This window comes from Athene noctua, chromosome 39, assembly GCF_965140245.1.
Source record: "Athene noctua chromosome 39, bAthNoc1.hap1.1, whole genome shotgun sequence".
Classification (NCBI taxonomy): Eukaryota; Metazoa; Chordata; class Aves; order Strigiformes; family Strigidae; genus Athene; species Athene noctua.
This window is the reverse complement of record NC_134075.1, coordinates 454,808-479,180: the sequence shown is the minus strand read 5'-3', so window position 1 is coordinate 479,180 and position 24,373 is coordinate 454,808. Positions and strand designations below refer to the sequence as shown.

Genomic DNA, 24,373 nt, shown 5'->3' with positions numbered 1-24,373 from the left:
CGCCAGCTGGGGACAATTGGGGACATTGGGGACACGGAGGCCACCAGGTCTTGTACCAAAATGGCCGCCCGCCACGGCCCCATCGCCAGTTGGGGACATTTGGGGACATTTGAGGACATTGGGGGTGTTGGGGACATTGGGGACACGGAGGCCACCAGGTCCTGTACCAAAATGGCCGCCCGCCATCACCCCACCACCCCTTGGGGACAATTGGGGGCCACCAGGGGCCATCGTGGCCACCAACTCTTACCCCAGGCCACCACCATCCCCAAGGGCTCTCCTGGGCGTCCCCACACGGGTGTCACGTCCCCTGCGTGTGTGTGTGTGTGTGTGTGTGTCCCCTTAGGGTGACGCGGACGAGGTGGTGGCCCTGACCCGGGAGGTGGCCCCGGGAGCCGAACTGGACCAGCATCTTCTGCGGGAACTGGCCTTCCAGGCCACCGGCGACCTGGCCCCCGTCAACGCCTTCATCGGGGGCTTGGCGGCCCAGGAGGTCATGAAGGTAAAAACCCCCGGGGTCACCTGGGCCACCTCGGGGACCGCTCGGGCTACCTGGGTGCCCTTTGTGGCTACCGGTGGCCCGTCCCTGCGTTCAGGCGGTGTCGGGGAAGTTCACGCCCGTCACCCAATGGTTGTACTTCGACGCCCTGGAGTGTCTCCCCGAGGAGAACAAGGAGACGGTGCTTAGCGAGGAGCAGTGTCGCCCGGTGAGCACCCATGGGTGCGGTGGGGTGGGGGAGGGGGCACCTATGGGTGCTGTTTCCTTGGGGGAGGGGGGGGGACATTCCTGTGGGTTGGGGTCACCTCTGGGTTGGTTATGGGTTTGGGGGCACCGCATGGGTGGGTGTTGATTTGGGGCACCCATGGGTGGGCGTCTCTGTGGGGGCACCCATGGGTGGGCGTCTCTGTGGAGTCACCCATGGGTGGGCGTCTCCGTGGGGGCACCCATGGGTGGGTGTTGATTTGGGGCACCCATGGGTGGGCGTCTCCGTGGGGGCACCCATGGGTGGGCGTCTCCGTGGGGGCACCCATGGGTGGGTGTTGATTTGGGGCACCCATGGGTGGGCGTCTCTGGGGGCACCCATGGGTGGGCGTCTCTGTGGGGGCACCCATGGGTGGGCGTGTTCTTGGGGTCACCCATGGGTGGGTGTTGATTTGGGGCACCCATGGGTGGGCGTCTCTGTGGGGTCACCCATGGGTGGGCGTGTTCTTGGGGTCACCCATGGGTGGGTGTTGATTTGGGGCACCCATGGGTGGGCGTCTCTGTGGGGTCACCCATGGGTGGGCGTGTTCTTGGGGTCACCCATGGGTGGGTGTTGATTTGGGGCACCCATGGGTGGGCGTCTCTGTGGGGTTACCCATGGGTGGGCGTGTTCTTGGGGGCACCCATGGGTGGGTGTTGATTTGGGGCACCCATGGGTGGGCGTGTTCTTGGGGTCACCCATGGGTGGGCGTCTCCGTGGGGTCACCCATGGGTGGGTTTTGCCCAAGCTGCGCCCATGGGTGGGAGTTGGTCGTTGGGCACCCATGGGTGGGGGTCGTTGGGCACCCACGGGTCGGTCACCGTGGGGACACTCATGGCTCCGTCACTTCTTGGGGGCACCTATGGGTGGGTGTCAGCCATGGGGCACCCATGGGTGCCACCTCCTTGGGGTCACCCCTGGGTGAGCCTCTTGATGGGGTCGGTGTTGGCCACCTGTGGGTGGGTGGGTGGCACCAGGGGGCGGGGCTTTGGGGTCCCTATGGGTGTCCCTGCGTCCGGGTGACGCAAGGGGGTGACAGGAGGGGGTGATTCCTTGGTGTGACACCTGGGGGTGACACGTCTGGGTGACATATCGGGGTGACATATCGGGGTGACAGGAGGGGGTGACATGAGTGGGTGACACATCTGGGTGACGTGTCGGGGTGACAGGAGGGGGTGACGTGAGTGGGTGACACGTCCGGGTGACACCAAGAGATGACAGGAGGAGGTGACATGAGTGGGTGACACGTCCGGGTGACGCCAAGAGGTGACAGGAGGGGGTGACGTGAGTGGGTGACACGTCCGGGTGACGCCAAGAGATGACAGGAGGAGGTGGCGTGAGTGGGTGACACGTCCGGGTGACGCCAAGAGGTGACAGGAGGGGGTGACGTGAGTGGGTGACACGTCCGGGTGACGCCAAGAGATGACAGGAGGAGGTGGCGTGAGTGGGTGACACGTCCGGGTGACGCCAAGAGATGACAGGAGGAGGTGGCGTGAGTGGGTGACACGTCCGGGTGACACCAAGAGATGACAGGAGGGGGTGACGTGAGTGGGTGACACGTCCGGGTGACGCCAAGAGGTGACAGGAGGAGGTGGCGTGAGTGGGTGACACGTCCGGGTGACACCAAGAGATGACAGGAGGGGGTGGCGTGAGTGGGTGACACGTCCGGGTGACACCAAGAGATGACAGGAGGGGGTGGCGTGAGTGGGTGACACGTCCGGGTGACACCAAGAGGTGACAGGAGGAGGTGGCGTGAGTGGGTGACACGTCCGGGTGACACCAAGAGATGACAGGAGGGGGTGGCGTGAGTGGGTGACACGTCCGGGTGACACCAAGAGATGACAGGAGGGGGTGACGTGAGTGGGTGACACGTCCGGGTGACGCCAAGAGGTGACAGGAGGAGGTGGCGTGAGTGGGTGACACGTCCGGGTGACGCCAAGAGGTGACAGGAGGGGGTGGCGTGAGTGGGTGACACGTCCGGGTGACGCCAAGAGGTGACAGGAGGGGGTGACGTGAGTGGGTGACACGTCCGGGTGACACCAAGAGGTGACAGGAGGGGGTGATGCGTCCGGGTGATCCAAGGGGCGTGACGTGTCCGGATGATGTGACAGGGTGACAGGATGTGACACCGGGGGTGACATGTCCAGGTGACACAACAGGGTGACGAGGGGGTGACATCTCCGGGTGACACGAGGAGGTGACACGTCCGGGTGACGCTAGGAGGTGACAAGAGGGGGTGATGTGTCTGGGTGACACCAGGAGGTGACAGGAGAAGGTGACACATCTGGGTGATGTCAGGGGGTGACATGTTCAGGTGACACAACAGGGTGACGAGGGGGTGACATCTCCGGGTGACACGAGGAGGTGACACGTCCGGGTGACGCTAGGAGGTGACAAAGAGGGGGTGATGTGTCCGGGTGACGCCAGGAGATGACATCTCTAGGTGACACGAGGGGGGTGACGTGACACGAGGGGGGTGACGTGACAGGGTGCCACCTCCGGGTGACACGTCCGGTTGTCCCCAGCGCAACAGCCGCTATGACGGGCAGATCGCTGTCTTCGGGGCGGAGCTCCAGGCCAAGCTGGGAGCCCAGAAGTACTTTGTGGTCAGTGTCCCCAAATGTCCCCGCGTGTCCCCATGTGTCACTGAAGGGCTGCCAGTGTCCCCAGATGTCCCTAGGGGTCCCCCAACTGTCCTCACGGCTCACCTGAGTGTCCCTGGGGGTCCTCCAACTGTCCCAAACTGTCCTCACGGGTCACCTGAGTGTCCCCAAGTGTCCCCAGGGGTCCCCCAACTGTCCTCACGGGTCACCTGAGTGTCCCCAAATGTCCCTAGGGGTCCCCCAACTGTCCTCACGGGTCACCTGAGTGTCCCCAAGTGTCCCTAGGGGTCCCCCAACTGTCCTCACGGGTCACCTGAGTGTCCCCAAGTGTCCCTAGGGGTCCCCCAACTGTCCTCACGGGTCACCTGAGTGTCCCCAGGTGTCCCTAGGGGTCCCCCAACTGTCCTCACGAGTCACCTGAGTGTCCCCAAGTGTCCCTAGGGGTCCCCCAACTGTCCTCATGGGTCACCTGAGTGTCCCCAAGTGTCCCTGGGGGTCCCCCAACTGTCCTCACGGCTGACCTGAGTGTCCCTGGGGGTCCTTCAACTGTCCCAAACTGTCCTCACGGGTCACCTGAGTGTCCCCAAGTGTCCCCAGGGGTCCCCCAACTGTCCTCACGGCTCACCTGAGTGTCCCCAAATGTCCCTAGGGGTCCCCCAACTGTCCTCACGGGTCACCTGAGTGTCCCCAAGTGTCCCTAGGGGTCCTCCAACTGTCCCCAAGTGTCCTCACAGGTCACCGGAGTGTCCCCAGGTGTCCCTAGGGGTCCCCCAACTGTCCCCAACTGTCCTCACAGGTCACCTGAGTGTCCCCAGGTGTCCCTAGGGTCCCCCAACTGTCCCCAACTGTCCTCACAGGTCACCTGAGTGTCCCTAGGGGTCCCCCAACTGTCCTCACATGTCCCTGAATGTCCCTGGGGGTCTTTCGAGTGTCCCCAAGTGTCCCCTCATCCCCACCCCTTTCCCATCCCCGTGTCCCCAACCCTCCTCGGGCTGTGTCCCCACGTGTCCCCTTGTGTCCCCCCGCGCAGGTGGGGGCGGGCGCCATTGGCTGCGAGCTGCTGAAGAACTTTGCGATGGTGGGACTCGGGTGCGGCCCCGAGGGCTGCGTCACCGTCACCGACATGGACACCATCGAGAAGTCCAACCTCAACCGCCAGTTCCTCTTCCGGCCCTGGGATGTCACGGTGAGGGGCGGGACTAAAAGGGGAGGAGCCTATGGGGGGTGTGGGGTGAGTGGGTGGAGCCATGAGGGGCGGGGTCAAGCAGGTAGGAACCTCCGTTGAGTTGGTCAGCGTTGAGTTGAGCGCCGTCAACTGTCGGGCCTTGCTATGGGAGGAGGGGCCTAAGTGGGTGGTGCTAAAGCGGGAGGGGCCTGTGGGTGGAGCCTCAAGGGGCGGAGTCTGTAGGCATGGAGTCTGTGGGGCGGAAAGTGCCGTAGAATGAGTCAACATTGAGTTGGCCAATGTCAACGGTCAAGTTGTCTTGATGTTTTGTTGGATTGGGTGGGGAGCAAAGGGGTGGGGCTTAAGGGGACGTGTCCAGAAGGGCTGTGGTCTTAATGGGAGGAGTCTAGGACATGACTGACGGGTGGGTGGAGTCCTGAGGATGGAGTCTCGGGGGGGGGGGAGAAACACCATCAAAATGGTGCCGTTGAGTTGGCCAACGTCAACAGTCAAGTTGTCTTGATGTGTTGTTGGATTGGGTGGGGAGCAAAGGGGTGGGGCTTAATGGAGCGTGTCAAGAGGGGGCGTGGCCTTAAGGGGAGGAGTCTGTGATATGAGGGAGAGTGGGTGGAGTCCTGGGGGCGGAGTCTTAGGGGGAGAACACTATCAAGACGGCCCTGTTGGGTTGGCCAGTGTCAACGGTCAAGTTGTCTTGATGTTTTGTTGGATTGGATGGAGCGCAAAGGGGTGGGACTTAAGGGGGCATGTCCAGAAGAGGTGTGGTCTTAAGAGGAGGAGTCTATGACATAACTGACAGGTGGGTGGAGTCCTGAGAGTGGAGTTTCGGGAGGGGGGAAACACCATCAGGATGGTGCCGTTGAATTGGCCAACATCAGCAGTCAAGTTGTCTTGATGTGTTGTTGGATTGGGTGGGGAGCAAAGGGGTGGGGCTTAAGGGCACGTGTCAAGAAGGGGCGTGGCCTTAAGGAGAGGAGTCTGTGATATGAGGGAGAGTGGGTGGAGTCCTGGGGGCGGAGTCTTAGGGGGAGAACACTATCAAGACGGCCCTGTTGGGTTGGCCAGTGTCAACGGTCAAGTTGTCTTGATGTTTTGTTGGATTGGGTGGGGAGCAAAGGGGTGGGGCTTAATGGAGCGTGTCAAGAAGGGGCGTGGCCTTAAGGGGAGGAGTCTGTGATATGAGGGAGAGTGGGTGGAGTCCTGGGGGCGGAGTTTTGGGGGTAGAACCACCATCAAGGCCGCGCTGTTGAGTTGGCCGACATCAACCGTCAAGTTGCCTTGATGTTCGGTTGGCTTGGCTGGGGTGCGAAGGGGTGGGGCTTATCCAGAATGGGCGTGGCCTCACGGATGTGGCTCCTCCTCCCAGAAACTGAAGTCGGAACGGGCGGCGGCCGCGGTGCGGGAGATGAACCCGGCGCTACGGGTGAGCAGCCGCCCCGACCGCGTCGGCCCCGACACCGAGCGCGTCTACGACGACGATTTCTTCGAGGCCCTGGACGGCGTCGCCAACGCCCTGGACAATGTCGACGCCCGTGAGCACCCGGCGGGGGGGGTCCTTAGGGTGCTGGGGGGGGGGCGGGGGGAAGGTTTAGGGTGCTATAGGGGGATTTTTGGGGTGCTGGGGGGGATCCACGGGGTGCTGGCAGGGGCTCTTGGGATGTTTTAGGGTGTCTGGTGGGTTCTTCGAGGGGGTTTCGGGGGGGGGGGTGGGTGTAAGGGGTGTTCGGGGTGGTGTGGGAGGTTCTTGGGGTGCTGTCGGGGGATTTTGGGGGGCTATAGGGGGTTTTGGGGGGGCTATAGGGGGTTTTGGGGTGCTATAGGGGGTTTTTGGGTGGCTATAGGGGGTTTTTAGGGTGCTGTAGGGGGTTTTTGGGGGGCTATAGGGGTTTTTAGGGTGCTGTAGGGGGTTTTTGGGGGGCTATAGGGGTTTTTGGGGGGCTATAGGGGGTTTTAGGGTGCTGTAGGGGGTTTTTGGGGGGCTATAGGGGTTTTTAGGGTGCTGTAGGGGGTTTTTGGGGGGCTATAGGGGTTTTTGGGGGGCTATAGGGGGTTTTAGGGTGCTATAGGGCGTTTTGGGGTGCTATAGGGCGTTTAGAAATTCTATAGGGAGGTTTTTGGGGTGCTCTGGGGGAGTTGGACACCTACCGGGAATTTTTGGGGTGCTCCGAGTGTTTTTTAGAGCGCTCGAGGGGACGCTATAGGTGCCTCCTCAGGGTGCTCGAAGAGCTTCTCGCGCTATTCTCGGGGCTCGTTTCCCCCTCGGCACACCCCCAAATCCCCACCTTGCGCCCTCCCTTTTGGCTCCCCTATAGCCCCCCGTCTATACTGCCGTCCCCTATAGGGCTCTATATGGACCGTCGCTGCGTTTATTACCGGAAGCCGCTGCTGGAGTCGGGGACGTTGGGGACAAAGGGCAACGTGCAGGTGGTCATCCCCTTCCTCAGCGAGTCCTACAGCTCCAGCCAGGACCCCCCCGAGAAGGCCATTCCCATCTGCACCCTCAAAAACTTCCCCAACGCCATCGAGCACACCCTACAGGTGCCTTCTATAGGGGACTGCTGTTCTATAAGGGACCCCTGGGGGTGTGGGACCCTTCTAGAGGGTGTTCTGGGCACCACGGGGATTCCTAGGGGGTGGTTTAGGTGCTTGGGTCCCCTCTATAGGGTGTCCTGAGTGCCTAGGATACATCTACGGGTGGCCCCAGACACCTGGGTATTTTCTATAGGGGTCCACACACCCCCAATTCCATTCTATAGGGGACCCTGGGGGTGTGGGACCCTTCTAGAGGGTGTTCTGGGCACCACGGGGATTCCTAGGGAGTGGTTTAGGTGCTTGGGTCCCCTCTACAGGGTGTTCTGGGTGCCTAGAATATGTCTATAGGTGACTCCAGACACCTGGGTCTTTTCTATAGGGGCCGACGCACCCCCAGTTCCATTCTATAGGGGATCCTGGGGGTGTGGGACCCTTCTAGAGGGTGTTCTGGGCACCACGGGGATTCCTAGGGGGTGGTTTAGGTGCTTGGGTCCCCTCTATAGGGTGTCCTGAGTGCCTAGGATACATCTACGGGTGGCCCCAGACACCTGGGTATTTTCTATAGGGGTCCACACACCCCCAATTCCATTCTATAGGGGACCCTGGGGGTGTGGGACCCTTCTAGAGGGTGTTCTGGGCACCCAGGGGCTTCCTAGGGAGTGGTTTAGGTGCCTGGGTCCCCTCTCCAGGGTGTCCTGGGTGCCTAGGATACATCTATAGGTGACTCCAGACACCTGGGTCTTTTCTATAGGGGCCCACGCACCCCCAGTTCCATTCTATAGGGGACCCTGGGGGTGTGGGACCCTTCTAGAGGGTGTTCTGGGCACCACGGGGCTTCCTAGGGGGTGGTTTTGGTGCTTGGGTCCCCTCTATAGGTGTCGTGGGTGCCTGGGGCGTTTCTATAGGGGTGTTTTAATGCCTGGTTTCTTTTTATAGGGGCTCCAGGTAGTTGGGTTCTTTCTATAGGGGACCCGAGGGTGGTTGGGTCCCTTCTGTAGGGTGTTCTGGGCACCCAGGGGCTTCCTAGGGGGCGTTTTACATACCTGGTTCCCCTCTATAGGTGTCGTGGGTGCCTGGGTCCTTTCTATAGGGGCCCTGGGTGCCCGAGTCCCTTCTATAGGGCCCCCAGGTGCCTTTTTTGGGGGTGTCCCGGCACTGGGCTCCCCCCACTGACAGTCCCGTCCCCCCTTCCCCCCGCAGTGGGCGCGTGACGAGTTCGAGGGGCTCTTCAAGCAGCCGGCGGAGAACGTCAACCAGTACCTGACGTGGGTGTCGGGGGTGGGTGGGGGCACCCAACAACCCCCCCGCACCCCCCCCATCGCACACGCCCCGCGCAGCACCCGTAGAGCCCCCCGCATAGCACCCACCCCCCCCCAGCACCCATAAAACCCCCTTTATACCCCCCACTCCCCCCCCAGCACCCATAAAACCCCCTTTATAGCCCCCACTCCCCCCCCAGCACCCATAAAACCCCCTTTATAGCCCCCACTCCCCCCCCAGCACCCATAAAACCCCCTTTATAGCCCCCACTCCCCCCCCAGCACCCATAAAACCCCCTTTATAGCCCCCACTCCCCCCCAGCACCCATAAAACCCCCTTTATACCCCCCACTCCCCCCCCAGCACCCATAAAACCCCCTTTATAGCCCCCACTCCCCCCCAGCACCCATAAAACCCCCTTTATACCCCCCACTCCCCCCCCAGCACCCATAAAACCCCCTTTATAGCCCCCACTCCCCCCCAGCACCCCTATACACCCCCCACCCCAACAGCACCCTGCACCCCTGTGCCCCAGGGACCCCAAATTCGTGGAGCGCACCCTGCGCCTGGCGGGCACCCAACCCCTGGAGGTGCTGGAGGCCGTGCAGCGCAGCTTGGTGGCCGAACGGCCCCGGGGGTGGCCCGACTGCGTGGCCTGGGCTTGTCGCCACTGGCACCGCCAGTACAGCAACAACATCCGGCAGCTGCTCCACAACTTCCCCCCGGGACAGGTGGGTGCTCCCGGCGTTCGTTTTTTATGGGTGGCGGGACGGGGGGACGTGGTGGCATTGAAACCCGTTTCGGGGGGATGTGAGGTGGATCGGGCCCCTCGGGGTGCTGGGGGGTGGATTGGGACCCTCGGGGTGCTGGGGGGGCGTTAGGGTGCTGGGGGGTGGATCGGGCCCCTCGGGGTGCTGGGGGGGCGTTAGGGTGCTGTGAGGTGACTTGGGACCCTCGGGGTGCTGTGAGGTGGATCGGGCCCTTCAGGGTGCTGGGGGGTGGATTGGGACCCTCGGGGGGCTGGGGGGCATTAGGGTGCTGTGAGGTGGATCGGGCCCCTCGGGGTGCTGGGGGGCCGTTAGGGTGCTGTGAGGTGGATCGGGCCCCTCGGGGTGCTGGGGGGGCGTTAGGGTGCTGTGAGGTGGATCGGGCCCCTCGGGGTGCTGGGGGGTGGATTGGGACCCTCGGGGTGCTGGGGGGTGGATCGGGCTCCTCGGGGTGCTGGGGGGTGGATCGGGCTCCTCGGGGTGCTGGGGGGGCGTTAGGGTGCTGTGAGGTGGATCGGGCCCCTCGGGGTGCTGGGGGGGCGTTAGGGTGCTGTGAGGTGGATCGGGCCCCTCGGGGTGCTGGGGGGGCGTTAGGGTGCTGTGAGGTGACTTGGGACCCTCGGGGTGCTGTGGGGTGGATCGGGCCCCTCGGGGTGCTGGGGGGTGGATCGGGCCCCTCGGGGTGCTGGGGGGGGCTCTCATTACCCTAATTACCCCCCTTCGTCCCTAATTGCCTCTTAATTTTCCCTGTAATTGCTAATTACTACTGTTAATTGTTTCTTAATTAGTGCTATTAACCCCTAATTGACTCTTTATCTCCTAATTACCGCTTCAATCCCTAATTGTCTCTTAATTGTGCCCCTTAACCCTTAATTGCCTCTTAATTTCCCATTTAATTGCTGATTACTGCTGTTGTTTATTAATTAGTGCTATTAACCCCTGATTGCCTCTTAATTGCCTCTTTATCTCCTAATTACCGCTTGGATCCCTAATTGTCTCTTAATTGCCCCCCTTAACCCCTAATTGTCTCTTAATTACCCCTTTAATTGCTAATTACTGCTGTTGCTTCTTAATTAGTGCTATTAACCCCTGATTGCCTCTTAATTGCCTCTTTATCTCCTAATTACCCCTCAATCCCTAATTGTCTCTTAATTGCCCCCCTTAACCCCTAGTTGTCTCTTAATTGCGGCTTTAATTGCTAATTACTGCTAATTGTTTCTTAATTAGTGCTTTTAACCCCTAATTGCCTCTTAACTGCCTCTTTATCTCCTAATTACCCCCTCGATCCCTAATTGTCTCTTAATTGCCCCCCTTAACCCCTATTTGTCTCGTAATTCCCGCTTTAATTGCTAATTACCGCTGCTGTTTCTTAATTAGTGCTTTTAACCCCTAATTGCCCCTTAATTGCCCCTTTATCACCTAATTACCCCCACGATCCCTACTTGCCTCTTAATTACCCCTTATCTCATAATTACCCCTTCAATCACTAATTGCTTTATAATTGCTTCCGTAACTCCTAATTAATACCTTAAGCCCTAATTGTCTCCTAATTGCCCCCCTTAATCACTAATTATTTTGCAATTGCCTCCTTAACTCCTAATTAACCCCTTAATTTTTGATTAGCTACTAATTATCTTCCATAAGATTTGTTTCTAATTATCTCTTAACTCGTAATTAATTTCCCCCTTAGTTCCTAATTTGCCCCATTTGCTCCTAATTAACCCCTAAGCACTAATTCCCTCCTAATTACACCCTTAACCCCATTTTACCTCTTAATTACCCCACCTAATCCCTAATTGCCTCCTGATTACCCCTTAGATCTTAATTACTGCTTTCATCCCTAATTACCTTTTAATTACTCACTCTGGCATCTAATTACTCCCGTAATACTTAATTATCTCTTGATTGCCCCTTAATGCCTAATTATCCCCCTTAAACCCTGTTTTTCCCTTAATTATTCCCTTAATTCTTAATTAATTGCCTTCTATTTGCCCCCTAATTGCCCCTAGACCCTAATTAAACCACTTTGCCCCTTAATTGCCCCCAATTGTCTCATTAACCCCTTCCTGCCCCATTAATTACCCCAATCACCCTTCCCCTAATTATCTCAATTTATCCTTAACCCCTTCCCACCCCTTAATTACTTAATTAACTCCTAATTATCCTGTTAATCTTTTCCTATCCTTTTAATTACCCCATTAACCTTTTTGTGCACCTAACGATCCCGTTAATTGCTCTCATTACCTTTTAATGACCCCTTAATTACCTCATTAACCCTTAATTGCTCTCATTAGCTGCTAATTATGCTTTAATTATTCCCATTAACCCATACTCCCCCAATTAATTGATCTCATTAATGCTGTACTGCCTAATTGTTCCCAATTACCCGTTAATCACCTTATTAACTCCTAATTGCTCTCATTAACAGCTATTTGCTTAATCATTTCCTTTAACCCATAATTGTCTTCATTAATGCTTAATTTTCCCTTAATTACTTCGCTTAATCCCACGCATTCCTAATAATTGCTTTCATTAATCCTTAATTACCCCTGTCTATGGCCATTTGCCGCTCTTAACCCCTAATTACTTCCCGATTGCTCCTTAATTGCCCTCATTAACCCCCTAATTAACTCATTAACCCCTTAATTACCCGGTTTGTACCTTAATTACCCTCGTTCCTCCCTAATCACCTTTTTAACCCCTTCCTGACTCCTAATTACTCCTTTCACCCCTCGTTCCCCCCTAATTACCTCGTTAACTCCTTCCCGGTCGCTAATTGCCTCGTTAACCCGCAGAAAACGAACTCGGGGACCCTGTTCTGGTCGGGGCCCAAGCGCTGCCCCCACCCCCTCGTCTTCGACCCCGACAACGTGAGTGCGGGCGTGGCCTCGGGGGGGCGCCGTCACCCTTGGGTGCCACCGTCACCCCTGGGTGGCCACCTGTCACCCTTGGGTGCCTCCCATCACCCTTGGGTGCCACCAATACCCCTGGGTGGCCACCTGTCACCCTTGGGTGCCCCCATCACCCTTGGGTGCCCCCCCTCACCCTTGGGTGCCCCCCATCACCCTTGGGTGCCCCCATCTCCCTTGGGTGCCCCCCATCTCCCTTGGGTGCCCCCCATCACCCTTGGGTGCCCCCCATCTCCCTTGGGTGCCCCCCATCACCCTTGGGTGCCACCATCTCCCTTGGGTGCCCCCCATCTCCCTTGGGTGCCCCCATCACCCTTGGGTGCCCCCCATCACCCTTGGGTGCCCCCCATCTCCCTTGGGTGCCCCCATCACCCTTGGGTGCCCCCATCACCCTTGGGTGCCCCCCATCTCCCTTGGGTGCCCCCATCTCCCTTGGGTGCCCCCCATCTCCCTTGGGTGCCCCCATCTCCCTTGGGTGCCCCCCATCACCCTTGGGTGCCCCCCATCTCCCTTGGGTGCCCCCATCTCCCTTGGGTGCCCCCCATCTCCCTTGGGTGCCCCCCATCACCCTTGGGTGCCCCCATCTCCCTTGGGTGCCCCCCATCACCCTTGGGTGCCCCCATCACCCTTGGGTGCCCCCCATCTCCCTTGGGTGCCCCCCATCACCCTTGGGTGCCACCGTCACCCTTGGGTGCCCCCCATCACCCTTGGGTGCCACCGTCACCCTTGGGTGCCCCCCATCACCCTTGGGTGCCACCGTCACCCTTCGGCGTCACCATCACCCTTGGGTGCCACCGTCACTCTTGTGTGCCCCCCATCTCCCTTGGGTGCCATTGTCACTCTTGGGTGCCTTCCATCACCCTTGGGTGCCACCAATACCCCTGGGTGGCCACCTGTCACCCTTGGGTGCCCTCCATCTCCCTTGGGTGCCCCCCATCTCCCTTGGGTGCCCCCCATCACCCCTGGGTGCCACCATCTCCCTTGGGTGCCCCCCATCACCCTTGGGTGCCCCCCATCTCCCTTGGGTGCCCTCCCATCACCCTTGGGTGCCCCCCATCTCCCTTGGGTGCCCCCCATCTCCCTTGGGTGCCCCCCCATCTCCCTTGGGTGCCCCCCCATCACCCTTGGGTGCCCTCCCATCACCCTTGGGTGCCCCCCATCTCCCTTGGGTGCCCCCATCTCCCTTGGGTGCCCTCCCATCTCCCTTGGGTGCCCCCCATCACCCTTGGGTGCCCCCCATCTCCCTTGGGTGCCCTCCCATCACCCTTGGGTGCCCCCCATCACCCTTGGGTGCCCCCCATCTCCCTTGGGTGCCCCCCATCTCCCTTGGGTGCCCCCCATCACCCTTGGGTGCCCCCCATCACCCTTGGGTGCCCCCCCTCACCCTTGGGTGCCCTCCTCCCCATCGACCATCCTCCTACCCCCCTTGGGAGCCACCCCCCTCCTTTGCATCTCACCCTTCCGCACACCCCCGCGGGTGCCCCCCGACCCCCACGGGTGCCCCCCGACCCCCACGGGTGCCCCCCGACACCCATGGGTGCCCCCTCTGCAGCCGCTCCACCTGGACTACGTGATGGCGGCCGCCAACCTCTTTGCCCAGAGCTACGGGATCGGGGGCTCGCGGGACCGGGGGGCGGTGGCCGAGCTCCTGCGCCACGTCCGCGTCCCCCCCTTCGCCCCCAAAGCCGGCGTCCGCATCCACGTCTCCGACCAAGAGCTGCAGAGCACCGCCGCCGCCCTCGGTACGGGTGGGGGGCACCCATGGGTGCCGGGGAGCACCCAAGGGTGGTGGTGGGAGTAGTTGGGGAGGAGGTTGGGGCAACTGGGGGTGTTTTGGGGCACCCATGGGTGCTGGAGGTGCTTGGGGTGCGCTGGAGGGGCGTGGGGAGTGTGGGGTAGGGGCACCCATGGGTGCTGTAGGGGTGGAGGCATGGGTGGGGGGCACCCATGGGTGCCGGGGAGCACCCAAGGGGGCTGGTGGGAGTAGTTGGGGAGGAGGTTGGGGCAACTGGGGGTGTTTTGGGGCACTTGTGGGTGCTGGTGGCACTTGGGTGGTCTGGAGGGGCGTGGGGTGGGGGCACCCGTGGGTGCCGGGGGTCCCATGGGTGCCCCCCGCCCCGCAGACGACGGGCGCCTGGAGGAGCTGAAGGCGTCGCTGCCCAGCCCCGAGGAGCTGCCCGGCTTCCGCATGTTCCCCGTCGACTTCGAGAAGGTGGGTGCTGCCCCCCCGCCCCCCGGCACCCGCGGGTGCTCCCCGCGCAGCGCCCGTGGGCGCCCCCCGCCCACCCATGGGTGCCCCCCCCAGGACGATGACACCAACTTCCACATGGATTTCATCGTCGCCGCCTCCAACCTGCGCGCGGAGAACTACGACATCCCCCCGGCCGACCGCCACAAGGTGGGTGCTGGGGGGGGCATTGGGTGCTGGGGGGGGAATTGGGTGCTGGGGGGGGAATTGGGTGCTGGGGGGGGAATTGGGTGCTGGGGGGGAATTGGGTGCTGAGGGGGGAATTGGGTGCTGGGGGGGGAATTGGGTGCTGGGGGGGGGAATTGGGTGCTGGGGGGGGGAATTGGGTGCTGGGGGGGGAATTGGGTGCTGGGGGGGGGGAATTGGGTGCTGGGGGGGGAATTGGGTGCTGGGGGGGGGGAATTGGGTGCTGGGGGGGGAATTGGGTGCTGGGGGGCACCCGTGGGTGCTGGGGGGGGGCATTGGGTGCTGGGGGGAGTCCGGTAGGTTTTGGGGGGCACCCATGTGCTGTAGCGTCTATAGGGGCTGTAGGGCCTGTATGGGGCTATAGGGGGCGGTTGGGGTCCATAAGTGACCTGTATGGCCCTATAAGGGGCTGTAGGGATCTATAGGGGCCTGTAGGGGCCCATAGGGAGCTATAGGGGCTCATAGGGGGCTGTAGGGCCCTTATAGGGCTATAGGGCCCCATAGGGGGCTGTAGGGCCCATATAGGGCTATAGGGGCCCATAGGGGGCTGTAGGGCCCATATAGGGCTATAGGGGCCCATACAGGGCTATAGGTGCCCATAGGGGGCTGTAGGGCCCCTAGTTGGACCGTAGGGGGCCATAAGGCCCCTATGGGGCTCTAGGGCCCGTCTGTTACTCCTAGGATCCATAGGGGGCTGGAGGATCTATAGGTCCCCCCCAGCTTCCCTCTAGCCCCGCCCCCCCCCAGCCTCATCGTCAGCCCGGCCCTACAGACTCGGGAGATGCGGGCAAGGGGTCGGGCCAGTGGGGCGAGGTTGAGGGGGGCGGGATACGTCGGTGCCCCGCCCCGTGGCTCGTTTCCTATAGGTTCCTTCTATACGTGACAGAGCAAACTGATCGCTGGGAAAATCATCCCGGCCATCGCCACGACGACGGGGGCGGTGGTGGGGCTGGCCTGCCTGGAGCTCTACAAACTAGTCCAGGGCCACCGGCGCTTGGGCTCCTACAAAAACGCCTTCCTCAACCTGGCCCTGCCCTTCGTCGGCTTCTCCGAGCCCCTCGCCTGCCCTCGCAACAAGGTGTGGGGCTGCCCCATAGCGCCCCCGCGCGCCCTAGAGATCTCCCCCGGGGGCCGCCGGGACCTCGTGGCTACTGGTTGCCCGCAGTGGGTGGGGTGTTGGGTTGGGGTGTTGACTCGTAGAGGGGTTTTGGGGTCTCGGTGCTGCCCCACGGCTCCCTGCCCTATAGAATTCTGCCCCATAGCGCCCCCGCACACCCTAGAGATCTCCCCCGGGGGCCGCCGGGACCTCGTGGCTACTGGTTGCCCGCAGTGGGTGGGGTGTTGGGTTGGGGTGTTGACTCGTAGAGGGGTTTTGGGGTCTCGGTGCTGCCCCACGGCTCCCTGCCCTATAGAATCCTGCCCCATAGCGCCCCCGCGCGCCCTAGAGATCTCCCCCGGGGGCCGCCGGGACCTCGTGGCTACTGGTTGCCCGCAGTGGGTGGGGTGTTGGGTTGGGGTGTTGGGTTGGCGTTGACTCGTAGAGGGGTTTTGGGGTCTCGGTGCTGCCCCACGGCTCCCTGCCCTATAGAATTCTGCCCCATAGCGCCCCCGCACACCCTAGAGATCTCCCCCAGGGGCCGCCGGGACCTCGTGGCTACTGGTTGCCCGCAGTGGGTGGGGTGTTGGGTTGGCGTTGACTCGTAGAGGGGTTTTGGGGTCTCGGTGCTGCCCCACGGCTCCCTGCCCTATAGAATTCTGCCCCATAGCGCCCACGCAGGCCCTATAGATCCCCCCCCACGGTTCTAGTGACCCGCAGTTGGGCCCCTCTGGGTCCGTGTGTCCAGCCACGGCTCCGCTGTTGTGGGTCCCACCCCCCAGCCGTGGGTCCCACCCCCCCCAGCCGTGGGTCTGACCCCCCCCAGCCGTGGGTCTGACCCCCCCTTTCCCCCCCCCCAGTACTACGAGGTGGAGTGGACGCTGTGGGACCGGTTTGAGGTTCAGGGGCTGCAGCCCGACGGGCAGGAGATGACCCTGCGCCAGTTCCTCGCTTACTTCAAGGTACTGGGAGCAACTGGGAGCAACTGGGAAGCGGGTGGGGGGCACCCCATAGCCTTCCCCCCAACCCAAGGCCGGTCACCCCGGCCAGGGGAAGGGCTGGGGACATGTGGCCACCACGGTGGCCGGTGGCCCCCTTGCCGAAGCCTTGGGGCGCCGTGGGGGTGCCACGGGGCACCCTTGGGTGCTCTGCGCCCCACCTGACGTCCCTGGGGGTGGGGGGGGGGTGTCTCCACCCCCCCCCCCCTTTTTTTTTGGGGGGTGTGTCCCCCCCCCCCCCCCCCCCCGCAGAAGGAGCATCGGCTGGAGATCACGATGTTGTCCCAGGGCGTGTCCATGCTCTACTCCTTCTTCATGCCGGCCGCCAAGCTGCGCGAGCGCCACGACCAACCGTAGGGTCCCCGGGGGGCGCCCGTGGGGCGGGGGGGGCGCCCGTGGGGCGGGGGGGGCGCCCGTGGGGCGGGGGGGGCACCTGTGGGGCAGGGGGGCCGCCCGTGGGGCGGGGGGAGCGCCCGTGGGTGGAGGGTGCCCGCGGCGGGGAAAGGGGGGTGTGGGGTGAGGGACTTGGTGTGGGGGGGGAGGGAGGGGGGCGTCACGTGGGTGTGGGATGTGTCATGTGGGTGGGGGGTCACGTGAGTGGGAGGTCACGTGGGTGACAGACGCGTCACGTGGGTGACAGACGCGTCACGTGGTTGTTGGACTTGTCATGTGGGTGACATGTCACATGGGTGGGGGACGCGTCACGTGGGTGTGGGACACATCATGTGGGTGACAGACACATCATGTGGGCGTGGGACGTGTCACGTGGGTGACAGACGGGTCACGTGGGTGTGGGATGTGTCATGTGGGTGGTGGACGGGTCACGTGAGTGGGAGGTCACATGGGTGACAGACGCGTCACGTGGGTGTGGGACACGTCACGTGGGTGACAGACGCGTCACGTGGCTGTGGGACTTGTCATGTGGGTGACACGTCACGTGGGTGGGGGACGTGTCACATGGGTGACAGACGCGTCACGGGGTTGAGGGATGTGTCATGTGGGTGGTGGACGGGTCACGTGAGTGGGAGGTCACGTGGGTGACAGATGCGCCACATGGGCGTGGGGTCACGTGGGTGACAGACGTGTCACGTGGCTGTGGGACGTCACGTGGATGACAGACGCGTCACGTGGGTGTGGGACGTGTCACGTGGGTGACAGACGCGTCACACGGCTGTGGAACTCGTCACGTGGGTGACAGACGTGTCACGTGGGTGTGGGACACATGACGTGGGTGACAGACGCGTCACACGGGCGGGGACAGCTCCTGGGCGCGGCCCCGTGCCCGCAGGGTGACCGTCGATCCCCGTGGTCGGGGCGCCCCCAGCTGGTCCCAGTGACTCGTAGCCACGCCCCCAGCCCCGTAAGGGGACGGCCGCCGGGCTCGAGGCCACCGCGGGCCGCTGTCCCCGCCCCCCGGGTGACGCCCGTCCCCTCTGTCCCCTCAGGATGACGGAGATCGTGGCGCGCGTCTCCAAGAAGAAGGTCGGGCGCCACGTCAAGGCCCTCGTCTTCGAGCTCTGCTGCAACGACGACACCGACGCCGACATCGAGGTGCCCTACGTGCGCTACACCATCCGTTAGCCCCGCCCACCCAGGGGAAAAGGGGGCGGGGCCACGTCTGGCCACACCCCCTGCCCACTCCAGTCACAACCCTTTTGCCCATCTGGCCACGCCCCCCCGCCCCCATCCAGCCCCGACTTGTCCCCATCCTGTTAGTTGTTGTTGTTGTCTTGGCCCCGCCCCCGAGTTTGGGGGGGTGGGGCTTTGGGGGGCGGGGCAAGGGGGGGCCCCGCCCAATAAATATAGACGTTGGCAAAAGATGGCGGCTGCCCTGTGTGTCACGTGGGGGGCAGCGGGCAGTGGGCGGGGCCGAGATGGCCACTGGGTGGTGTCATGAGGCACCAAGATGGCCGCCTGGTGGAATCGAGGGGGTGTGGCAGCAAGATGGTGGCCTGGTGACATCAGAGTGGCACCAAGATGGCTGCCAGGTGGAATCTAGAGGGTGTGGCATCAAGATGGCGGCCTGGTGACATCAAAGGGGCACAAAAATGGCTGCCAGATGACACCATACGGTGTGGCACCAAGATGGCCGCCAGGTGACATCAGTGTGGCATCAAGATGGCCGCCAGGTGACATCAATGTGGCATCAAGATGGCCACCAGGTGACATCAATGTGGCACCAAGATGGCCGCCAGGTGACATCAGAGTGGCGCCAGGTGACGTCAGAGCGGCTCCAAGATGGCCGCCAGGTGACATCAGAGCGGCTCCAAGATGGCCGCCCGGTGTCCCCAGGGGCGGTTGGGGACAGAAGGTGACGCGGAGCCGAGAGCCACCACAGGGTCTTTATTGGGGGGAGGGGACACGGGTGTCACCCAGAGGGGCCGGTGACGTCACCCGTGGGTGCTGGGCGGTGTCACCCGCGTCCGGTGTCACCCGCGTCCGGTGTCACCCGGTCCCTGTGGCTCCGCTTGTCACCGCAGCCCCCGGGGTCTCGGTGGCACCTTCTGCATCTGTCACACACGTGGGGGGGTCCCTGTGTCACCCCGTGTCACCCGCGGTCTCGGTGTCACCCAGGGTCCCTGCTGTCACCCGTGGTCTCAATGTCCCCAAGATACTCAGTGTCACCCAGGGTCCCCCTGTCACCCACAGTCTCGGTGTCCCCAAGATACTCAATGTCACCCAACGTCCCCATGTCACCTGTAGTCTTGGTGTCACCCACAGTCTCGGTGTCCCCAAGGGTCTCGGTGTCACCCAGGGCCCCCCTGTCACCCGTGGTCTCAGTGTCCCCAAGGGTCTCGGTGTCACCCATAGTCTCGGTGTCACCCGTGGCCTCGGTGTCCCCAAGATACTCAATGTCACCCAACGTCCCCATGTCACCTGTAGTCTTGGTGTCACCCACAGTCTCGGTGTCCCCAAGGGTCTCGGTGTCCCCAAGGGGCTCAATGTCACCCAGCGTCCCCATGTCACCTGTAGTCTTGGTGTCACCCGCAGTCTCGGTGTCCCCAAGGGTCTCGGTGTCACCCAGGGTCCCTCTGTCACCCACAGTCTCGCTGTCCCCAAGTGTCTCGGTGTCACCTGTGCCCTCGGTGTCCCCACGGCTCTCGGTGTCCCCCGGTGTCCCCGCGGTCTGGGTGTCCCCGTGGGGGTGACGGTGGCGCCGCAGGAGGGTGCGGTAGCGGGTGACGGCCGCCGCCACCTCCCCCTGCAGCCCCGCCAGCTCCACGGCCACCGTCACCCCTGGGGACAGGGGACACCGGGGGGGTCAGAGGTCACCGGGGGGGGTCAGGGGTCACCGGGGGGGTCAGAGGTCACCGGGGGGGGGGGGTGACACGTGAGGTGACAAAGTGAGGGGAAGGGGGTGACGTGGGGGCAGGTGGGTGACACAGGGACAAGGAGGTGACAGGTCATGACCTTAAAGGCCCCCCCCGATTTTGGGGACCCCCTCCCATGTTTTGGGGACACCCCCGATTTTGGGGACCCCCCCCCGATTTTGGGGACCCCCTCCCATATTTCAGGAAACCCTCCCAGAATTTCAGACCCCCCCCAGATTTTTGGGGGACCCCTCCCCAAATCTAGAAACACCCCCCCCACACTCTAGGAGACACCCCCCCCACCCCCCCCCCAAGATTTGGGGACACCCCTCCAATTTTTTGGGGACCCCCCCCCATCATGTCTTCCTCTCCCCCCCACCCCCCCCTTGCGATTTTGGGGCCCTCTTGGAGGTTTTTGGGACTCCCCCAAGTTTTGGGGCCCCCCCCCCCCCTCAGATTTTGGGGGCCCCCCCCTCACCCTGGATGAAGCTGCTCTGGGCCTGGCGCAGGCTGGGGGGCACCAGCACCCCAAACCAGGACAGGGGGTCGGGGGGGCCCGGGGGGGGGGCGCACCCCCTTTTTCTGGGGGACCCCGGCGCTGCCGCAGCCCTGGGGCAGGGAGGGAAGGTCAGTGACACCCCAAAATAACGGAGGGCCCCCCCCAGCACCCCCCAAATCCCCCCCCAGCACCCATGGGACCCCCCCAACACCCCCAGGGGCCCCCAAATCCCCCCCCCAGCACCCATGGGACCCCCCCAGAACCCCAAATCCCCACCTCAGGGACCCCCAAACCCACCCAGCACCCCAAATCCCCACCCAGCACCCCCAGTTCCCCCTCAGGGACCCCCAAACCCCCCCCCCCCAGCACCCCAACACTCCCCCCCAGCACCCATAGGATCCCCCCCAGCACCCCAAATCCCCCCCCAGCACCCATGGGACCCCCCCCAGCACCCCAAACCCCCCCAGCACCCAAAATCCCCCCCCAGCACCCATGGGACCCCCCCCAGCACCCCAAATCCCCCCCCAGCACCCATGGGACCCCCCCCAGCACCCCAAACCCCCCCAGCACCCCAAATCCCCCCCCACCACCCATGGGACCCCCCCCAGCACCCCAAACCCCCCCCCAGCACCCATGGGACCCCCCCCAGCACCCCAAAACCCCCCCAGCACCCCAAATCCCCCCCAGCACCCATGGGACCCCCCCAGCACCCCCAGTTCCCCCCCAGGGGCCCCCAAAACCCCCCAGCACCCCAACACTCCCCCCCAGCACCCATAGGACCCCCCCCAGCACCCCAAAAGCCCCCCAGCACCCCAAATCCCCCCCCAGCACCCATGGGACCCCCCCAGCACCCCCAGGGACCCCCAAATCCCCCCCCCAGCACCCATGTGACCCCCCCCAGCACCCCCAGTTCCCCCCCAGGGACCCCCAAACCCCCCCCCCCAGCACCCCAAAACCCCCCCCAGCACCCATGGGACCCCCCCCAGCACCCCCAGGGACCCCCAAATCCCCCCCCGGGACCCCCCCTTTACCGTCACCCCCCCCCTGCTGGGGGTCCTCGGGGTCCCCCCCAGCTCCTGGCACCTCCTCAAACTGGGGGGGTCCCCCCGGCTCCTGCCTGGGGGAGGGGACCCGGGTGTCACCGACACCCCCAGTGTCACCCCCCCCCCCCCAAACTGGTGCCATCGGTGTCACACACACCCCCCCCCAAAATGGGGACACCCCCAGTGTCACCCCTCAACCCTCTGTGTGTCCCCAGTGTCCCCCTGTGTCCCTTTGTGTCCCCCCCCGTGTCCCTTGGTGTCCTTGTGTCCCCCCGTGTCCCTTTGTGTCCCATGTCCCTCTGTGTCCCCCATGTCCCCTCTGCTGTGTCCCCACCGTGTCCCTTTGTCCCCCCATGTCCCTTTGTGTCCCTTTGTCCCCCCGTGTCCTTGTGTCCCCCATGTCCCCCTCCGTGTCCCTTTGTGTCCCTTTGTCCCCCCGTGTCCCTGTGTCCCCATGTCCCTTTGTGTCCCCATGTCCCCCCCATGTCCTTGTGTCCCCCATGTCCCTTTGTCCCATGTCCCCCCCGTGTCCCTGTGTCCCCCAGGTCCCCCTCCGTGTCCCTTTGTCCCCCCATGTCCCCCCCGTGTCCCTTTGTCCCCCCATGTCCCTCTGTGTGTCCCCCATGTCCCTGTGTCCCCCATGTCCCCCCCTGTGTCCCTGTGTCCCCTCCGTGTCCCTCTGTCCCCCGTGTCCATTTGTGTCCCCCGGGTCCCTTTATGTCCCCCCGTGTCCCCCCCGCCGTGTCCCCCTACCTGGGGAGGACGCGGACGCGGGGGACGATGGTGGCCCCGTACTGGAGGGAGGACACGCGGTGACAGCCCAGGGAGTACCGGGCCTGGGACAGGGACAGCCAGCCCTGGGGACAGGGGACACGGGGTCAGGGGGCACGGGGGGGCCTCCGGGTCCCCAGGGGGTGACACGTCCCCACGCGTGTCCCCAAGAGGGGTGACACGTCCCCGCGCGTGTCCCCAGGGGGGTGACACGTCCCCACGCGTGTCCCCAAGAGGGGTGACACGTCCCCACGCGTGTCCCCGCTGTCACCTCCCGCAGCAGCTGGCTCAGGAGGTGGCGTCTCTGCTGCAGCGACTCCAGCGCCTCCAGCAGCTCCAGCGCCGCCGCGTCCAGCGCGGGAGAACCTATAGACACCCCGTCCCCTATAGCACAGACACCTATAGACACCCCGTCCCCTAGAGCACAGACACCTATAGACACCCCGTCCCCTAGAGCAGAGACACCTATAGACACCACGTCCCCTATAGCACAGACACCTATAGACACCCCGTCCCCTAGAGCAGAGACACCTATAGACACCCCGCCCCCTAGAGCAGACACCTATAGACACCACATCCCTAGAGCAAAGACACCTATAGAAACCCTGTCCCCTATAGCACAGACACCTATAGACACCCCACCCCCTATAGCACAGACACCTATAGACACCCCGTCCCCTATAGCACAGACACCTATAGAAACCCTGTCCCCTATAGCACAGATACCTATAGACACCCCACCCCCTATAGCACAGACACCTATAGACACCCCGTCCTCTAGAGCACAGACACCTATAGACACCCCATCCCCTAGAACACAGACACCTATAGACACCCCATCCCTATAGCACAGACACCTATAGACACCCCGTCCCCTTAGCAGAGACACCTATAGACACCCCGTCCCCTATAGCACAGACACCTGTAGACACCCCATCCCCTATAGCACAGACACCTATAGACACCCCGTCCCCTAGAGCACTGACACTCTATAGAGTCACCCCCCTTTGGAGACCCTATAGAAATAGAGCCCCTGATAGAAGACCCTACAGATACACAGCTCCCTATAGACGACCCTATAGAAACACCCCTATAGGACAAACGCCTATAGAAACAATCCCGTATAGGAATCTGTAGAAATAAACCCTCCACGAGACCATATAGAAACACAAATCCCTATAGAAAATTCTATAGAAACATGATGCCCTATAGTAGACCCTATTGAAACACCCCCTATAGCACAAACCTCTATAGGAGACCCTGTAAAAACATCCTCCATTGGAGACCCTATAGAAACACCCCATATAGCAGACACTATATAAACACAACACCCTACAGAAGATCCTACAGATACACAATCCCCTATAGAAGACCCTATAGAAACACCCCTATAGCACAAACTGCTACAGAAGACCCTATAGAAACACCCCTATAGCACAAACTCCTAGAGGAGACCCTATAGAAACACCCCTATAGCACAAACTGCTACAGGAGACCCTATAGAAACACCCCTATAGCACAAACTCCTAGAGGAGACCCTATAGAAACACCCCTATAGCACAAACCCCTGGAGGAGACCCTAAAGAAACACCCCTATAGCACAAACTCCTAGAGGAGACCCTATAGAAACACCCCTATAGCACAAACCCCTGGAGGAGACCCTATAGAAACACCCCTATAGCACAAACTCCTAGAGGAGACCCTATAGAAACACCCCTACAGCACAAACCCCTGGAGGAGACCCTATAGAAACACCCCTATAGCACAAACTCCTAGAGGAGACCCTATAGAAACACCCCTATAGCACAAACCCCTGAAGGAGACCCTATAGAAACACCCCTATAGCACAAGCCCCTTTAGAACCACAATCCCCTATAGGAGACCCCATAGAACCCCCCCCATGCGACAGCTCCCTACAGGACACCCGACAGGAGCGTCCCCTATAGAAGACCCTATAGAAAATCCTCCCATAGGCGACCCTGCACCCCCCCCAGCCCCTCACCGACCCTCCATCGCCGCCGGGCCCCGCCGCCACCCCGGGCCCGCGCCGCGGCTTCACGCCGGGCCCCGGCTTCGTCCAATAGCAGCCGCCCCTCGCCGCGTCTTCACCAATCAGCGTGCGAGTCTGGGAGGGAGGCGGGGCTTAGCTGAGGGGAGGGCTGAATCCGGCTCGGCCGCCATTTTGGTTGAGGGCGCGACGTTCTTCCTGTTCGGGCCGCCATCTT

General features: G+C 62.4%; 2 protein-coding genes across 5 annotated transcripts in view; one reads left to right on the top strand and one right to left on the bottom strand.

Moving 5' to 3' along the window:
• The window catches only part of UBA1 (ubiquitin like modifier activating enzyme 1), a 32,134-nt gene extending 13,790 nt beyond the window's left edge, over positions 1 to 18,344 (top strand). The window contains exons 11-26 of the mRNA XM_074931092.1: positions 347 to 502; positions 597 to 707; positions 3,269 to 3,349; positions 4,377 to 4,532; positions 5,896 to 6,061; positions 6,871 to 7,067; positions 8,262 to 8,326; positions 8,856 to 9,051; positions 11,883 to 11,957; positions 13,549 to 13,738; positions 14,120 to 14,208; positions 14,302 to 14,394; positions 15,317 to 15,508; positions 16,387 to 16,488; positions 16,777 to 16,877; positions 17,970 to 18,344. Of these exons, the coding sequence (XP_074787193.1) occupies positions 347 to 502; positions 597 to 707; positions 3,269 to 3,349; positions 4,377 to 4,532; positions 5,896 to 6,061; positions 6,871 to 7,067; positions 8,262 to 8,326; positions 8,856 to 9,051; positions 11,883 to 11,957; positions 13,549 to 13,738; positions 14,120 to 14,208; positions 14,302 to 14,394; positions 15,317 to 15,508; positions 16,387 to 16,488; positions 16,777 to 16,877; positions 17,970 to 18,105 (2,106 nt within the window). The 3' untranslated portion in view covers positions 18,106 to 18,344. The remainder of the gene's footprint in view (positions 1 to 346; positions 503 to 596; positions 708 to 3,268; positions 3,350 to 4,376; positions 4,533 to 5,895; positions 6,062 to 6,870; positions 7,068 to 8,261; positions 8,327 to 8,855; positions 9,052 to 11,882; positions 11,958 to 13,548; positions 13,739 to 14,119; positions 14,209 to 14,301; positions 14,395 to 15,316; positions 15,509 to 16,386; positions 16,489 to 16,776; positions 16,878 to 17,969) is intronic.
• A 508-nt stretch (positions 18,345 to 18,852) lies between these two features.
• VMA22 (vacuolar ATPase assembly factor VMA22) lies at positions 18,853 to 24,255 on the bottom strand. 4 transcript variants are annotated; one of them, XM_074931095.1, is made up of 7 exons: positions 24,155 to 24,224; positions 22,420 to 22,532; positions 22,131 to 22,234; positions 20,314 to 20,444; positions 19,601 to 19,761; positions 19,492 to 19,546; positions 18,853 to 19,034 (listed from the first exon to the last, which is right to left on the bottom strand). In XM_074931095.1, exons 1-7 carry the CDS (start codon positions 24,159 to 24,161, stop codon positions 18,970 to 18,972), a joined length of 636 nt encoding a protein of 211 aa, XP_074787196.1. In that variant the 5' UTR covers positions 24,162 to 24,224; the 3' UTR covers positions 18,853 to 18,969. The 4 variants fall into 4 exon arrangements, with proteins under 4 accessions (XP_074787196.1, XP_074787195.1, XP_074787194.1 ...); XM_074931094.1 differs by having other exon boundaries at positions 19,492 to 19,761; positions 22,420 to 22,514; positions 24,155 to 24,255; XM_074931093.1 differs by having other exon boundaries at positions 19,492 to 19,761.
• Between the last annotated feature and the right edge of the window lie 118 nt (positions 24,256 to 24,373).

Excerpts from the sequence above, each read along its gene's own strand:
- VMA22 (XM_074931093.1), bottom strand. Across the intron at positions 20,445-22,130 it reads CGCGTCCGCGTCCTCCCCAG|GGCTGCGGCAGCGCCGGGGT; the intron begins GTAGGGGGACAC and ends TCCCTGCCCCAG. Across the intron at positions 19,762-20,313 it reads CCAGAGCAGCTTCATCCAGG|GGGTGACGGTGGCCGTGGAG; the intron begins GTGAGGGGGGGG and ends CCCTGTCCCCAG.